The 18,831-nt window shown below is 35.1% G+C and overlaps 1 protein-coding gene across 3 annotated transcripts in view; it reads right to left on the bottom strand.

Annotated features, from left to right (window-relative positions):
- The window catches only part of MOSPD2 (motile sperm domain containing 2), a 74,491-nt gene that overhangs the window by 26,505 nt on the left and 29,155 nt on the right, over nucleotides 1-18,831 (bottom strand). For 2 of the 3 annotated variants that reach the window (XM_058291802.2, XM_058291803.2), the window contains exons 3-7: nucleotides 10,481-10,636; nucleotides 8,770-8,856; nucleotides 6,747-6,901; nucleotides 3,485-3,545; nucleotides 1,173-1,211 (exon numbers count right to left, since the gene is read on the bottom strand). In XM_058291802.2, the coding sequence (XP_058147785.1) occupies nucleotides 1,173-1,211; nucleotides 3,485-3,545; nucleotides 6,747-6,901; nucleotides 8,770-8,856; nucleotides 10,481-10,636 (498 nt within the window). Of the gene's footprint in view, nucleotides 1-1,172; nucleotides 1,212-3,484; nucleotides 3,546-6,746; nucleotides 6,902-8,769; nucleotides 8,857-10,480; nucleotides 10,637-13,442; nucleotides 13,616-18,831 lie in introns of all 3 variants that reach the window. The other variant, XM_071213011.1, reaches the window with a different exon arrangement.

The raw sequence follows: 18,831 nt of genomic DNA, 5'->3' as shown, positions 1-18,831 counted from the left end.
TCCTAGAATAAACCCCACTTGGTAATAGATGTATAATCCTTTTTATATGCTGCCTTTTTATATGATATCCTTTTATATACTTCAGTCTACTAGTATTTTGTTCTGGATGTAGGTGTCTATATCCATAAAAGATATTAGTTTGTAGTTTTCTTGTGATGTTTGGTATCAGGAATGTACTAGCCTCACAAATGAGATGGAAAATGTTCTCGCCTGTTCTATTTTTTGGAAGAGCTTGTGAAGGATGGGTATTGATTCTTTAAACTTTTGTAGAATTGCCCCATGAAACCATCTGGGCTTGGGGTTTTTTGGGAGGAAGTTTTTTTGGTTACTAATTTAGTTTTCTCACTTGTTATAGGTCTACTCAGAATTTTTATTGCTTCTTGAGTCAGTTTCAATAGTTTGTGTCTTTCTAGGAATTTTTCCATTTCATCTAGGCTATCTACTTTCTTGGCATACAATTTCTCATAGTATATTCCCTTATAATCCTTTTTATTTCTCTAAGGTCAATAGTGATGTGTCCTCTTTCATTCCTGATTTTAATAATTTGAGTCTTGATTCATTCTCTTGGTCAATTTAGTTATAAGGTTTGTCAACTTTACTGATCATTTGAAAGAACTAGCTTTTGGTCTAATTCATTTTCTCTTGTTTTTCTACTTAACAACTGAGTTTTGCAAGCAAAAATGGAAATGCACATTCTGAAAATAATATTAAAATTACAATCATTTTAAAATTGGTAAACTGTGTGTGTGTGTTTACTGGTAAAAAATCATGACTGTCTCAGGGGTCATGTGATGACAGGGATTTGGAGTGAGTTTCAGATTCATCTCATCTTCCTCCTGAACACCTGAAGCCAGTAAGACCACCTACTCAAGGCCTGTATTCTGTGACATACCCCATATGTGGGTGACAAACTGAGACTTCTGGCCACAGTTGTACCTGAATGGTTGAACACCTCGAGGCTGTTTTTAGAGAACATTAGTGGGCATCCCCATAGCCTAGGGGTAGAATGGTTTGCTTAGGAATAGCCTTTTAGCATTCTAGCTCCACCTCTAAGGGTACATGTTGAGCATAGTAAGAGCATTAATAAAAATAACTGTAAAATATGGTCAGACTGGAAAAGTAAAGGAAAAAGGAAAATGGAGATTTTAGGAAAGTATAAGTAATAAACTCACCATTCATTATCCAAGGCATATCAAAGATCACTATTTTTGCTGAAAGACAAAAAGAAAAATTTATTGCATGTGTCTTCGTAGCTCTGTAATAACATCACTTATGCTTAGTCTAGAAAAAGCTACTCACCTAGATACAACTAACTGAGCTAGTTGACTGAGATCTAATTCAGTGAAGTGTGAGTGGAGCTAGAACAGAACTAACATCTCACAACTGTGAGGGGCCCACCCAGGAGAACTGCTGGTGGGTAATGAATAATGCACCATCACTGTCCTTTGGCAAATAGCCTGATCTTTTGTTCATTTGCTGCTTGGGTTGTTTGCAGAAAGGTATGAAAGAAAACAGTTAGGTGGGTAAATGGAGTCTATGGTTATGGCACATCATGTGTTCATGCAGAAGGCCACTGACTTAAAATGATTTCAAAGTCTAATTTTGTAGAGATTATATTGTTAAACTACACTCACAGTTGCAAACCCTTCTTAATAGATGAATCAATATGTTTGAAGAAACAAAAATTAAAATGGTCTCTACTTTAAAAAAAAAACATTTTGAGCTCCAGGAAGCCAATAAATAATTCCAAAGTATCTGAAGTAATATTTTCATACTGAGATGATGATATTAAACAGCACTACTAACAACTGTGAGAAAGAACTAGAAACCACAAAAAGGATCTTTGATATCTAAATCATTCTTCTATTCTGGATGAATTAAAACGTAATTTCATTCTTCTCTGAGCAGAGAACCACCTAGAGTATTTATATTAACGTAGGACAATTAAAGTACATTGTAACAAACAAATTATCTGCAAAGAAGTACCCTGATGCTTAATACCTCAGTCATCACCTGAGATATACCTGAAAAGATCTGGGCTTGAGTTTAAGATATAACAGTCATATTCCATGACAGATTTTGAGGCATAATCAATTTAAAAAGCTACAAGATTCGTCTGTGAATTGATATTATATAGGTGAAATATATACATTATCTCTAGATAATTGAAATGAATAGCATTCTAACTCATTTTTATATAGATCCATGAATTTATTAACAGCTTTTTCAAAAAGATCTTGGATATCTTTTATAAGATATTAATGACATTTATACTATTTATAAGTGGCTCCTCACAAACTCCTTTAGATATTTCAATAAAGAAGAGGGTTTTTTATTTTCATTTTGTAAATAATAGTAGTGATTCCCAACTGATCACTGACTGGCAATGCTCAACATTCCTGAACGAATCAAGATATATGCCAGATAAATGAAGAACTCAAGGAAGGAACTGCAGATCCCGATAGTTCCCCAAATTAGATACCAGTTACATTGGTCATTCTCTTTAACTAAAGACATTCACCAGTTCTCTCTGAAGAGAGATAAATACAAAGACTAGAGGTGGCATTGACCATTGATACCCATCAAGTTTTTTGTCTGTTCCTCACTTCACATTAATATCAATATTGTGAAAGCATGTGCAATAAGATGATTTGGTGATTTTATGCTTTAGTGTCACCTGAGTCACAAATCCCAAAGGACCGTAATTATGGTATCTGCCAGGGGTTTGCTCAGGCAGACCTGTACGTTTTCCATTTTCTGATGTTCCCCCTTCCCGCCCCCTTGTCTGTCTTCCATCTTTTCACTTTCAACCTACTGGTATTAAATACATTTGACTATGTGTGGTGATACCTTGATTTCTCCAGGGGGAAACAATCATATAAACCCAACAAACAAAAAATGAATATATAAGATTTAGGAGTTCTTCATTCAGGTAATTTATGAAAGAGTCACAATTAAAAAACAAAAGCAAACTCCAAATTCCAGATTCGAATGTAGTACATTCTAGCCAAGTATTTTCTTAAGGACAACTTTTTTTTTAAGGAGGTACTGGGGATTGAACCTAGGACCTTGTACATGGGAAGCAGGTGCTCAAACACTGAGCTACATCTGCTCCAATGACAGTTTTTAAATAGCAAAAAAGAGTTCAATATAATAAATATTATTTTAAATGAACTTCTAAATGGAAAGATTAGAAAAATGGAATAGTCTTGGAAATGTATGTTTTTATGTCCCTGCATGTATAATAGCATGCGATGCAAACAGTTCAGAACTTAAACTCTTAAAAATACAGAAAAAAACTAGCATTATTTATGAAGACTTTTTCCTTGTACCTGTGTACTTACACTTCTGTGAACACATTTAAAATACTTCATCAAAGAACAATGTTTCGGGTATGAGTATCTATAATATGATGTTCCACAATTCACAGACATTGTCTACAGTTTTTATATATTATAGTCTTATAAAGCAGTAAGTTACTTACAGAGGTATTTAGGGTAATAAACTTTAAAGCAGTTGATGATGAAACGTATAAGGTCCATGTCCTAAAAATAAAGATTATATATGCAAATATATAAAACTTTAAATTACACATTTTCTAAAGGTGATAGATTGTTAATTACAAATGAGATAATTATTACATTCTTCAAAAAACAAACTCCATATAATAAGTATCGATATTCCCATGACTGAAATTTTAAGTCACCAAGCTACTATAATAATCAGCCCTAAAACTGAGTTAAAGAAATCAGATGTTTAGTGATGTCTTAACATCATTCACATTACCTCAAATCAGGCTTCTAAGACAATGTGGCATTATAAAATGGATCAAAGCAACTCCCATAAAGAAATTCCAAAACGTTCTTGACCAATTAAAGAATTATTGAGACAAATATACAGCTTACAAACTGACAATGCAATAATTATATATATGTATATAAATTCTGGTATATTTGCTTTTTAAACCTAATTTTTTATATCTCCTAATAGCTCTGATAAAATATATTTTATTATTCCTTTACACAACAGTTAATCTGATCACACTGGCTGACTACCTGCTATATCTATTTTCTTCCCTCCTTTTTCCTTTTGTTTAGGAACTTAGAAAGTTCTTTAGTTTATGTTCAAGTATTGTTCACCAATTCCAATTTCTGGGAGATTTTATAAACTTAGCTGTCTGGGTAGTTTTTACTGCTTTGTGCACAGCAACATGAAACTACATTATCAGGGTTATTAATCACACAGATCATTTCATTTCAGGTTGTTCCACAGCCACAGGTTGATCCACTAATCCTGATCAGCCATCTTCTAAAGACTGAAGATAAAAAACATAATCAGTCAAATCTAAATCCATTGAAAGGTGGGTTGTCCTAGAGACAATTATTGGAAAGTGGGTTGTCCTAGATATGACAGTCAATAAAGTCACCCCTGGTGTGTGAGTTGCAGCATCTCTGACTATAGTAAATTGAAAGTTTAAGTGTCCTTAACTAGCTTAAGTATTTATTATGGGATAAATTCTAGTATATAATAATATCTTTATAATTAATGATTATTTCCAAAGTAGTTTGGTAATTTGAAGTTAATTAAGAGCCAAAAGAAAAAGGAAAATAACTAGAGTTATATGAAAATGTTGTTAACTAGTATATAATCTGTGGCCCTCAGAGACACTGCCTAAAAAGTATTCGTCTGATATTAATTTTCATCTTTTATTTAATTGAATATTCATGCTTATAAAATCTGGAGTTACTGCTAATTCAAATGGATTTGATTAGGATGTCACTGTTGTACATATATTGGTGGGTGCTACATAATATAGTTAGCTACATGAAACCTACTGCTCTGCATTCTGTAAGGATGTTTTTGAGGATATTAGTTATTGGCTTGTAAAATGTTCTTTCTTTGAGGACCCAAGAAAGGCCTTTTTCTCTGGTTTAAGTATCAGGGATGCATATTTTCTCCTAAGTCACTGGTTTTAAAGCAGCCATTGAATAATTTTAAATGACTGCATTTCTTTCAGGTAGGAAGATGAAAAGCTTAAGAGTCAAAATGGTCACTCACCTCTAACAAATGATTCTTAAAAATTTTCTGCCTTGCAATTCTATATACATCTTTATGAACAGACTTAAATCCTTTGTGAATCATGACAGCATTATATATAAAAATAAATAAGATTTAAGTATTTCAAAACATTAACAATGATTTAAATACTTAGTAATGCAAATAAATGTTATTTACAAATTAAAGATGATAAATTATCATATAAGTAGTTTGAAAGAAATCAGACAGCTCAAGTGAATTCCTTGTCCCTATAATTGGCAATAAAAAAGCACTAACGTTGCTTTTTCATGACTCTTTTTCATGGGTTAATAATCCAAAAACTATCATATCAGAAACTAAGACAATAATGCTTTATTTTTATGGAATATTTATTTATAAAGGCAATTTGCTTTAGTTTTGGGTATAAAATGATTTACTCTGGAATCTGAAACCCATTGAAATGGATACCAGGTTGAAAAAAATTCAGGGTTTTGGACTCTTAAAAAATCAATAGAGAAAGATGAAAAAAGAAACCTGTGCTCCCACTACCCCAAAAACCTTTTACCAATAACTCTAGTTTGATTATAAAAGTGCCTAAGTTTTCCTTTTTGGGGGCTATGTATCACTATGATACAATCTGGTAGCCTTTTTCATAAAAAAAAAATATGCTTTCCAATATTACTGCCAATTCTTTACATATACCATTTTACATTTTTACATAGCTATATATACCCCATCAATTAGATAAACCATAATTTACCATTTAACTGAACATTTACATTTTTTTCTAATTTTTCACTATTTTACATGACATTCTAAGAAATATTTTGGTGCACAATGCTTTAATGCTTTTCCTGTACTTGGGATTATTTCTTTTGAATAGATTTTCGGAAGTTAGTTACTAAGCAAATAGTATGAATATGAATACTTTAAGGTTCTATGCTTTGCCGAATGGATTTCCAAAGAGGTTTCAGTACTGCCCTCAGCAGGTCTGTGAATGCCTCTTCACTCATACCAGAATTAGCCAAATTTAAATATAAGAGAAAACAACTATCATCTTAATCTCAGTTGCTGCTGAAGGGTTTGATATTATCACTAAGGTCACATAGGCACGAACTGAAGACTGACAGATTTCACTTCTTTTTCCAGCTCGGCAAAAATCACTTGAAGAATAGCTGGTTTCCAAAGCTAACCAAACCAAACCAAACTAACCAAGAAAAACCAAATCCAAATATACAAACAAAAACCCCCAACAAAATCACAGAGTGCTTGTATGGGTAAAACGCATGTGAAAATCCTGTAACTACAAAACCTGGTACAAATATAATACTAGAATATAAATCATGAATTTATATTCATCTTTATTTATTCAATCTTTATTGTGCCAGGCATTTGGTTTAGTGCTGTAGGATATGCTCTTTGATATAAAAGGTCACTGTTACCATCTACCTACTTGCTACTCCTGCTAGCCTTGATATTCTGCCTCTACATCCTGTGTAATTAGATGAGGAATATTTCTAGGAATTCTACAGCTGCAATGTTTGACTTTATTCATAATTCAGGGGGAAAAAAAATCCCAAACAGAAATTAGTTAGCTCAATTTTATAGTAATTTGGTTGGGAAATGGGAAGGAGGGCAAAAGAAAGACAGGAAGCCATGAGTAAAAATGGTTTAGAATTACAATTATGATGTCAATGAAAAATGCTTACTATGCTACTTAGTCCAGATTCTGACATGTCAAACATCACTGTTATAGGTTTCCCATTTTCTCTCTTAGCATAACGTTCCAACCAGAATGCTATAAGCTTCTTCTTGTCCATTATGGTTTTATGGTCTTTTATATGATACTTCACTCTGATCCAGACTTAAAGCAGAACAAAAGATAAAAATAGGAAAAATATTTATGGCATTATAATATTATACATATATATACACATATATAAAATTCCTTTCCCTTGACATTTTCTTTCATTTGTGATTATTATTTTGCTTCTCAGATTGAAAAAACACTTTTCTTCTTTTAAATGAGAAATAGTGTGCACATGGATGGGAAACTTAAAAGGGTAGCAGAGATAAACAATTTTCCCCCATATGAAAGAAACTTCACTAGTAAGGGAAAAAGAAAAGAGTTGAAAAAAAAATTGGTAATAACCTAAAAGTATTTTTCATTCTGCTTAACAAAAAAGAAAGCCATTGTTTCTATCAAGCACCAGCAACAATGTTCTAACCAGAGAAAAAGCAGGTTCAAAGGCAGGATGGAGGTTTGAACAACTATCATGCAGGTGGTGCAGAATGGCAAACAGTTGGTGGCAGCCAACACAAAAGGTGAAGAGTGGTGAGAGGAGAAGCTAAAGAAAGGTGAAGTATGGGGCCCAGCTTGAAGGACTCTGAAATGCTAAGGCATTTTGATTTGCCTATTTTTAAGAGCTCTCTGGCAGTAGCACAGAGGGTAGACTAGAAGAGGTAGAAGAAGAAACTCAACTATTACCTGGGAAGAGCTGGGGCTAGGGACTAAACTAAGGCAGCAGCTGATGAAAACAGAGAACAAGCTAGATTGAAGGGAAAAGCCAATGGTTAACAGGTGGTAGGTAGTATGTAGATATTCAGTGATTTGGAGTCTGAAAAACAATCAAATGGTACAAGTTAGTAGGAAGCTGGATATATGTATATATGTATGCTTGGAGACAGTATAGGATCACCACTGAGTGGGTGGTAGCAGAAGCTGCCGACGTACTTGATATCACCCAAGGAGACTGTTTCAACTGAAAAATAAGAGGCCAAGAAAAGAATGAACCCCCGGAAGCACAAACATTTAAGGAACTGGTGGAATAATGGGCATGAGAAAAAATCGAGAAGGAAGAACTGGTGATAAGAGGAAAATGCAGAGTATCGTTAAAAGATGAAAAGATGACACGTTATAGACAGGGTAAGCAAGAGTACAGAATGTATACGAAACTGACTCATAAGGACATTTGTTCAGAATGGGGCTCCAACATTCCTGCCAAGTTCCAGCCCTGGTACAAGCTGGATTTTAGACCACTGGAGAGAATAACAAAGGAGTTATTTGAACAAGAGCTGTCTAGTACTGTTCCTCTCATTATATTTATTTATTGATTGATTGATTGATTTTGTAAAAATATTACATTAAAAAAACAATATGAGGTCCCATTCAACCCCACCACCCCCATCCCACCACTCCCCTCCCAGCAACACTCATTCCCATCATCATGATACATCCATTGCATTTGGTAAGTACATCTCTGGGCATCTCTGCACCTTATGGTCAATGGTCCACATGATGGCCCATACTCTCCCACGTTCCATCCAGTGGGCCCTGGGAGGATATATTTAGAAGGAAGCTAAGGGGAGATGACTCTGGAAAACTTAAAAAGTCCATTTAGCAGCTATAAGCAACTGTCAAAAAGATGTTCCATTAAAATACTGGGTTGAATTTTAATATCATAGTCAAATTAGAAAGATGATTAATCTGAATTAAATTATAGTGGCTGTGTTATAGCATGTAGCATTTGCTTTTATTGCCTATTTTATAATAATAATGAAAAGAGTAACTACTAAGTATCTGACACTTGGTAAAGATGGCCCTTACAATCCCCAATTGTAAGAAACTTGATGTGTTTTGGTGAAAGTTCTGCTAGTTATTAATTCAGTTCAGAGGGATAACTACATCTCAAAATCTTAAAAAGCCAGTACATAAATTATATATATACTTACACAATTTGTTACCTTCCTTGTCATAACCATGGAGATAAATGCCACCGATTTCCAATAACCATCTGGGAATGGAAGATTCATTCAGGTCTAAAAAAGTGATAAACTTTGATCAGTAATTGTAATTTAGGGGCCTTAAAACAAAGCTCACAATGTAAAGATAATGTCATATAATAGTTCTGATATTAAAAAAAAGAGAAAGGCTTTGGTGATTTAAAAAAAAAGGTCTTTTTTACTATGTAAATAAATTACATAGACATAGGTAAGAGAAATGGCAAAATATCCATTTCCCTTACTATGTTGGCCATTACTTATGGGGACACATTTCAGTAATCGAATTTTAGTTGTATTTCATGCAACTATTTACAGACAAATATTATCACTGTTGGACAACTTCAAGAAAACACACCAGTAAATACCTACATTGCAGCCTCAGAATGGGGAAAAAAAACTCTAGTAAAAACAGTATTTTTCTGTAAAGCTTAATATCCAGTAGAATCTAATACATTTTATAACCATGGAACAAGTGGAATATGTCAAGAAAAACGCTAAATATTTTAGAAGAACAAAAAAAGGGCCTGTCCAGTCTCTAATGAAGCCAAGGACCAATATTCAAGTCAGCAAATGCCAAACCTTTTATTTCATTCATCAAGAGCTCCCCAAGAACTTTCAAAGATTCCTTTTCGTTCCCTGCCCCATATCCCTTTTATCACACTTTCATTGTTTGCCATCAAAAATTAACAATTACATGTAAGAAAAAAGTATTGTTGAGTTTAAAGGTTTATTTGGAACGTAAATGACTTAACAATGTCATATTTATATTTCTTTGCTTGTTTAAAAAATATTTCACTGTTGAAATTGCCTATAATTTTTATATTCCAAATCAAATTATTTCTTAAATACTCCCCCCTTCTTATGGATTGCTTCCACAAGGATAAATACTGGGGAAAGTATCTGCTTTAGATTTGTTAACTATTTTGTATTAAGTCTCTGGACTCAGTAATTCCAGATTTTATAATCCTTAAGGACAGGCAATCCTCCTTTATATCTCATCTAGATCAGCAGTTAAATTAGCTTTTTTTTGTTAAAGTTTTGGGAAGAGAGCTAGCAAGTAACCTCTTCTGTGAAGAGTTCGCCATATACTCAAATATCCTCTAAGATTTAAAATGCCTGTTTTTTGAGAAAACTCAATTTGGAAGTGGGCCTTCTTGAAATGAAGAAGTTAAGAAAAGGCTGCCATAGGGTAGAGCTTATGCCTTGGGGATAAGCTTACTTTTCTGGGATTTCTATTCATTTAAGCAATTCTATGTGTAGTACCTATCTGCATGAAGCACTCTGGGTATACAGCAAGATGTAGGTAGGGCAATAACAGAGAAAAACAGGAAAATATTATCGCCTTATTTCTAGGCCCAGTAGTGAAGATACTGTCTTGCTATTGTTGAATGGACCAAACTATACACAAGCCAACTCTGTTGAGCAGAGACTCTGAGTGTGATTCTGCTCCCTGGTGATCTGATTTCCTTATGAACGATCTCACTTTTAAGACTTAATCATACGAAGCTCCTTTGAAATAATTTGATCTTTATAAAAAATTATATATTCTCGTGATTATGATGATGCCAAGAATAAATGCAAAAAGACAATTAGATAGATATAAAACTAATAACATTAGGCAGGAGATATTATACTCTCCTAGTAAAATGGAATAGTTTACCATGGATCGAAATTTCTTTCCTCCACTGAAGACTCTCATCAAGCATCTTCAGTGTTTCATCCATAACATTATGTCTCCAAGTTAAGTAACTTTCAACCCAGTTATCATCTTGTTGTAGTCTTTCAATATCACGTGGATCATATTTATCTGATTTATCTAGGGGAAAAACAGTAATGAATATCCAAATCAGATTAATTATGCAGTGAATAATAATGAGAAGACAGACCCGGAAAACAAAGCTAAGGTATGTGAGGATAGACACAGAGATGAAGTTCAGTAGCATTGCTGCTGGGCAGCTCCACAGTGTTTCAATAAGGCCATCCTGGGTTTTCTCCCCATTCTATTTCTTTCCTTCCTTCTTTCTTTCTTTCTTCTTTTGATTTTAAGTATTTGTTGAGAAATTATTATATTTCGTATTCATTTTTCTTATCTGGATCATGTGGCTGAGTATCTAGGACAAAGTTATTGGAACTCTTGGGTTATCTCAATTTAACTAACTGATTTTTCTAACTGCCTTTAATAAAACAATATATATATATCTCCTTAGCATTTGTTAGGGTTTATGAGATTTTCTCCCCCCACCCTCCTTTTTTCAAAAAAGGACTGTTTTGCTAGAGTGATAGTGACTGGGTAATATATGTGGGAATCTCAGCCTTCTCTAATCCTATTATGATAACTATGCAGTACACTGAGATCAATTCAAGTTGAGAGAGAGAGAGAGAGAGAGAGAGAAAATGTTGTAAAGGCACTGAATTAGAATTACTAAGTTTACTTTTGAAATGAATAAGAATAGAATGTTTTAATGTCCTTCCCTCATTCTTATTATTGTCAGGAAAAGCCTGGAAATAATTATGATTCCTAGGTTGTGGAAGGGGAAGTTCTGGAAAGTTTGCTTTATTTAGAGCCTCATTTTTCCCAGGAGTTAATAGGATGATTCACAATCTTGGGGTTTTCTCCTCATCAGAAGTGTTTCTTAAGTGCCTATCTAAAAGCCATTGAAGACTGTGGCTGCCCTTTGGAAACAGAATTTGATTCATGATGAAAATTAACCAGATAACTTGCACAAGTACCCTGAGATGGAATATTCACTATAATACGTTGCCCATTTTCAGGTGAACTATTTAATTTAAATGTCAAAACACACGGGAAGCAGTTGTGGCTCAACTGATAAGAGTGTCCGCCTACCATATAGGAGGGCCAGGGTTTGGTACCCAGGGCCTCCTGACCCGTGTGGTAAGCTGGCCCATACGCAGTACTGCCACACATAAGGAGTGCCATGCCACTCAGGGGTGTCCCCCACATAGGGGTGCCCTACATGCAAGAAGTGCACCCTGCAAGGAGAGCCACTCCACATGAAAAAAGCGCAGCCTGCCCAGCAGTGGCACCGTGCACACGGAGAGCTGACGCAGCAAGATGATGCAACAAAAAAAGGGAAAGAGTTTCCCAATGCTGCATGACAAGAATGCAAGCGGACACAGAAGAACACACAGCGAATGGATACAGAGAGCAGACAATGGAGGGAGGGGGAAGGGGAAATAAATAAATAAATCTTTAAAAAAAAAACCCATCACTATGTGATCAAATGGGCATAATGACATTTTCTTTAAATTAGACTCTATTTTGAATTAAAAAGTTTTATTATAAACTGTGTTTTGTTTTTTTCTAAATCTATAGAAAGCTTGTATAACTCACATGTATTGATTTCCTGATTTACTGTAGACTTTGACTTTTTTATTAAAAATCTTTGTATTAAAGAAAATAAAATGCAATTTAAAGCACTGATGGAATTTCTAAGAGTAAAGAGAATAAAATTATCTACAGGCTCCAGGTTTACTTTAAGTAAGCCACTGAAGATATAAAAAATAAAGTCATAATAAAATATTTGGCAAACCTCTCTCTATCAACTATAAACTAACATAGGAGAAGATCAATTATGTTATTTGAACTTGAAATACTTACCCTAATCAATGAAAAATGAAATTTTATATGTAAGGAAAGAGCTAAATTGTACTTAAAAAGACCTTTGTTTGGTTCCATTTTAAAAAGTGAACTAAATACAAAATGAAGACTGACCATGTATGCAGTGGTATGGTTTATAATATTTAGTATTTTCAGTGGCAGCCAACATTATCAATGACATTTTAGAATAATAATTTCCAGTGATAATAATCTCCTTATTCACCTACACAAATGCTCTATTCTTACCAACCTCTATGCCTGATACTTCTGCTTCTATACTATGCTCTCACTATTTTTCTTTAACTGAATTCTCCCATCTCTGCTCATCCAAATTCTACCATTCTTCAAGACTTCTTTCAAATGCTTCCTCTTCCACAAATCTCCCAACCCAGAAGTAATTCCTTCCAACCTCTAAAGAGCTACAGGACTTGACCTAAGTCTTTCTTAAGGCACTCATCCCTTTTTCCCTTGAATTTGTTTCTGGCATACAAATGCCATATCTTCCCAAATAGAGTCTCTACATCCTAAGAACCCCCCAAAGCAGATTACAGTAGTGCCAATGAAAAGGTCCCCAGCAAACATTTGTTGACTGAGAATCTATTCCTTTTTTAAAAAAAATAAGCTTTAGATTATATAACAGTTACATCAAAAATATAGGGGATTCCCATATATCTCTCCCGTCCCCCCCTCCTACACTTCTCCCCATTAACATCTTTCATTAGTGTGGTACATTTTTTACACTTGATGAACACATACTGAAGCACTGCTGCTAACCATGGTCTATAGTTTACATTATAGTTTACATTTTTACACTGTACTATTTTATAGGTTTTGACAAAACGTATAATGACCTATGTCTGTCACTGCAATGTCATGCAGGGCAATTCCAATGACCCAAAGATGCCCCATGTTATACCTATTCTTCCCTCTCCCTCCCCTCAGAACCTCTAATGGCCACTGTGTTTTTATCAACGAAACAATTCTATTCCTTCTTTATTTTTACTTTCTCAGTCACTGGTACCATCCCAGGGATCCAAACAAGAAACTTCAGAAAATTCTCTGGCTTCTCCATCTCCATTTTTTCCTTTTTTTTGCATCTAGTTGGTGACCAAGTTTGATAGATTCTATCTCCTCTGCATTTGCACTGCGCTTATGTCAGGCCTTCAGAGATAACAGCTGAAAAGGCAGGAAAATATAAGTACGTTTAGAGAATTATCTTTTTTGGGCTCAGTTTCTTATCTTTAAGCTGCTTTATATACTCACAGGGTTATGTGAGGATTAGATGAAAAAGCCTACATGAAAGCACTTGGAAATTTAAAGCCCCAGAAAATATAAGATTAGCACCTAAATCATGCATTTGTAGTGTTAACCTCTAGGCTCTATTTTTCAAATCTGTAAAATGAGTGGTTCTGTAGTAGGTAAACCCTGGGAAACAGATTTTAGCTCTGCTATTCTAAAATTCATTAGCCTTTCAAGTACTCTTTTCTTTAATTATAGATGGTATTTACAAGCATGAGGTCAAAGAATTTACATTGTTTAGCACCAAGAAGGTCCCTGGGAACACCTGTCCCTTGAAGAAGCACTATGAAGTCTGGCCCTCTGCACATACCAATATAGCCAGTCAGGTGTTTTCCTTGAAATTACAGGCTGACTTCATCCATTTTCAAGAAAATTTCCGCCAAATCCACAAGTCTGACTAACCTAGTTTCCCTGTCAGTCTTTTATTTTATATAAAAATGGTGGTCTATGAAATATGGGACCAGTTCAGCAGGCAACTCAAACATACTTATTATGACGAAGTGCTTTATTTACACTCCCCTTCTTGTCACACAGAATTTGAACAGGGCATGCAATCAAGGGTAGAGATTTAATGAAATTAATAAATTTTACTGCTTCATCAGGGACATTAAAAATAAAGCTTTAAATTAAAAAAAATTACTGTGCGTGCTGACAGTGAAGAATGCAGTGACTAATAATTTTGATTTGGGCTAAGAAGTCAGCAGTTTTTCCCATTTTGCTTTTGTACCAATGGTACAAATGGCAAATTATGTCATAGTATTATTATGAAAACCGATTTGACCTCAAGGATTCCTGAAAGAGTCTTAGGCCTCCCCAAGGGCCCACATACCACACTCTGAGACCCACTTACCTAGAACGGTGTCTGGCATGTGGCAAATACTCAATAAATATTAGCCATAACAAGACGACTAAAACATCATTACTATTCTTAGCATTATTACTACCACTCTGGCCCTACCACTAGGGATACCATAAACAAGACAGTCCCTGTTATGAAGAAATTTAAAGTCCACTGCTCTTTGATAACTTTCAGGAACGCAGATCTTTCAAATTCGAAATCTCCATTTATATTAAAATGATTAATTATTGTTATTAACAGACCATGTACTTACCTATGAAATATTTATTGGCAACCATTTTACCCCTAGACAGGAATGAAAACAGAGAGGGGAGAAAAGGAAAGAGAGGGAAAGGATTGGAGAGAGGGGGATATGAGAAACAGGGGAGAGAGGAAGGAAAAAGTAGGGGACAGAAGGGACAGGGAATGGGGGAGGAGAGGAATGAGGGAAAGAGAAAGAGAGAACAAGAAATATGAGGGAGGCAAAGACAGAAAGGAGGATGCGGAGAGAGTAACAAAGTAAACTGAACATTCGAGATAAGGAAAATATGGCCTGGGGTCACGAGGCCAAGCACAATAATAACTGGGTTGATGAGAATGCAATCTGATGCTTTCAAATACAGGCCCCAGACAAGTGAACCCTCCAGTGATTGGCAGTTTTCATAAAACGAGTCCTTTCGCAAATCCAGGTATTACAGGAAGAAGCAGAAGACGTACACTCAAAAGGTACTATGGTGATACACACACACACACAGACCATCTCTCCCACACCTTTTTTTTTTTTTGTAACTGTAAGGATTGTAAGATAAAGAGACTACAGTTCTTAATTGTAAAACAGCAAATTCCATTATTGACTTGTTTTCTTGTACTTGTTGGCCGGTGAAATTACCAACAGGTCAGAAACTGCCGACAGGTTAACAAATGTGAAAATTTTCTGTCCATATTCAGGTTATAAGGCAAAGAGTGATGGAATCAGGAGACCCAAGCTACTCACTATGTAAAATGAGACAGAGCAATTCATTCTAGGCCTTATTTTCTTTGCTGTAAAATAGATACAAGGTCTGTCTATTCCCTAGTCTCATGAAGATCAAGAACACTTTGAAAATTATAAAACACTAGACAAATGAATTTTTATTAACATAAGTTACAATGTTAATCATGAATGGAACCCAGAGTTTTCTCTTTCTTTTTTTCAAACTCTGTATTTTGAGATAATTTCAAAATTAACAGAGTTACAAAAACAATACAAACCCATATGGAAGAACTTCAACATTTCCACCCTCCTTCATGTCCCATACCCAGATCTACCAATTTTAATGTTTTGCCACCATGGCTGTATCATCCCATCTGTCTATTATATCCACCCATCCATCTATATATCTATCCATCTGTATATTTCTGAACATTTGAGAGCATGGGCACACATCAAATTCCTTGAACACATAATACTTCCATGCACATTTCCTATATACAAGGATATTCACATATATAATCACCATAAGTACAGTTATCAAGTTAAAGAAATTTAACATTGATGTAAAGCTTACATTCTATATTCCAATTTTTTCTTATACCAATAATGCCCCTTTGAAACTTTTCTTCTCCATTCTCTGATACCATCCAGTATCATGTATTGCATTTAACTGTCATTATCTTTTAAATTTCTCTCTCTCTCAACTTCTTTAAAATTGTGGAAACATATACACAATACAAATGTTCCCATCCCAACCTTCCCAACCATACAATTTATTGGGATTAATCACATTCACAATGCCGCAGTCTCGTCATCACCATCCATTACTACGATTTTCCCTTTTACCCCAGAAACCCTACACTCATTTTGCATAAACTCCTCACTGCCTCTGCCCCCTATACCTGGTAACCTGTGGTCCACTTCAGGTCTCTAAGAGTTTACATATTCCTGATATCTTCTTTGTGGTTACCATGGGAGTTAAATCTAACATCCTAAATCTATAGTAATCTCCTCTACTTTGACAATAAATTAACAACTTTAATAGCATACATAAACTATGTTCCTCTACCCCTCTGGCCCCTCACCTTCATGTTGTTCTTGTCACACATTACATGTTTATACAGTATGAGTCCAAAACCAAGGATCTATCATTAGATTTTAGGCATTTGCCTTTTAGATCCTTCAAGTTTGAAAGAAAGAAAGTAGAAAAATGAAGTTACAAACCAAAAAGCACAATAGTATTGGCCTTTATATTTACCCATGTTGTTTCTCTAACTGGAGATCTTTATTTCTTCATGCAGCTTCAATCTATTATCTAGTATACTTTACTTTCAACCTGCAGAACTATAATTAGCATCTCTTGTAGGGCCAGTCTAGTGATGACAAATTCAGCTTTTGTTTATCTAGAAATATCATAACCCCTCCCTCATTTTTGAAAGACAGTTTTGCCAGATACAGAATTCTTTTTTTTTTCTTCCTTTATCAGAGAAGCTTACTGATAAATAACTTACTTACTGTGGGCTTACAGAAAAATAATGCATAAAATATGGGACTCCCATATACTACCCCACCACCAACACCTTGCAATGGTGTGGAACATTCCGGATACAGAATTCTTGCTCGGCATTTTTTGCTCCCAGCACTTTAAAAATGTCATTCCACTGCCTTCTTGCCTTCATAGTTTCTAATGAAAAACACTGGCACTTAATCTTATTGAGGCTCCCTTGTACACGACACACTGCATCTCTCTTGTAGCTTTTAAAATTTGGTTCTAAGCTCTGGCATTTGGCAGTTTGATTATTATATGCTGGGGAATGGGTTTATTTGGGTTTATTTTGTATGAAGTTTATTGAGCAACTTGGATGTATATATTCAGGTCTTTAACCAAATTTGGGAAGTTTTCACCCATTATTTCTTTGAATATTCTCTCTGTCCCTTTCTCTCTTTCTTCCACTTTTGGGACTCCCACAGTGTCCACACTGGTATGCTTGATGTGTCCCACAGGTTGCTTAGGCTCAGTTTACTTTTCTTCATTCTTTCTTCTGCTTCTGAAAGTGGATCTTCAAGTTCACTGATTTCTCCATCTTCCTGCTCCAATCTGCTGCTGAACCCCTCTAGGGAATATGTAATTTCTGAAACTGTTCTTCAGCTCTGTTTGGTTTCTTTTCATAACTCCCATCTCTCTACTGATATTCTCTTTGTGTTCATCTATCATTTCCCTGATTTCCTTTAGTTCTTTGTCCATGTTTTCCTTTAGCTTTTGGAGCATATTTAGGACCATTTTTAAAAAAAGTCTTTGGTATCTCCTATGTCTGGTCCTCTTCATTGATAGTTTCTAAAACTTTAGATTTCTCCTTTGCCTAGACTATCACTTTCTGTTACTTTGTATATTTGTAATATTTCACTAAAACCTAGACATTATGAAAATTTAATGTGTTATTGCCAAAATTTAGACTCTGAGCTTGTATCCAGCTAGTATAATGATAGGGTTTTCCTTGATTGCAGGAGTTAACAACAAAAGAAAAAAAAGGAAAAAAGAAAATAACTTCCCAATCTTTGCAGATTGACCTGTGCAAGTACTCTCCTCAGAGCTTCGCCATACAATGGATTTTATGAGAATAGCTCCAGGCTAAATGGAGGGCCTCCCTGATTCTTTATGTGCATGTGTCTTGTATGGGGCATGTACCTGTGGCCCTAAGAATTCCCCAATTTACAATGCTCTGAATGTCCCCTCTTCTCAAGGAAACAGTTTTCTCATGGTTGGGTGCACTGCACTGTACATCCTTTGGTCAACATTCCTCTGTCCCAGGCAGAAGGTTTGACAGCTCTCCTTACATGCTTCTATTAAGTGCATGAATGTTACTCTGCTCCCTCAAAAACTGGGACCAGAATCTGCCGTGGGAGAGCATGCTGGCTCTGCTCTTAGCCAGTGAAGGGATGTGGGTGGGGCCAGCCAGGGTATCAAGAGATCCTACAGGCCCCTTCTTGATTTGACACTCACCTTGTTACTACAAGCCTTTAAATGTTTTCTGAAGCTTTTAGAAAGATGTTTATGCCAATTCTTGCTAGTTGTTCAAAATTTCTATAGGGTGATGGAGCCCAAAATTTCTCACTGCCATTTTGATTAGGCTGAGGCTGGAAGATTGAATTTTCATTTACCTATTAACCAGCTGAGAAAAATTTAAGAGTATATTATAGTTTCTACAAGTATATCTGCAGTCTTTCCTAGAAGACAGAATTGGACTACACAGGCAGGGCTTGATTCTCTCACCAAAACAACAG

This window comes from Dasypus novemcinctus, chromosome X (genome assembly GCF_030445035.2).
Source record: "Dasypus novemcinctus isolate mDasNov1 chromosome X, mDasNov1.1.hap2, whole genome shotgun sequence".
Classification (NCBI taxonomy): domain Eukaryota; kingdom Metazoa; phylum Chordata; class Mammalia; order Cingulata; family Dasypodidae; genus Dasypus; species Dasypus novemcinctus.
The sequence above is the reverse complement of the archived record's forward strand: the minus strand, read 5'-3'. Positions and strand labels throughout refer to the sequence as shown.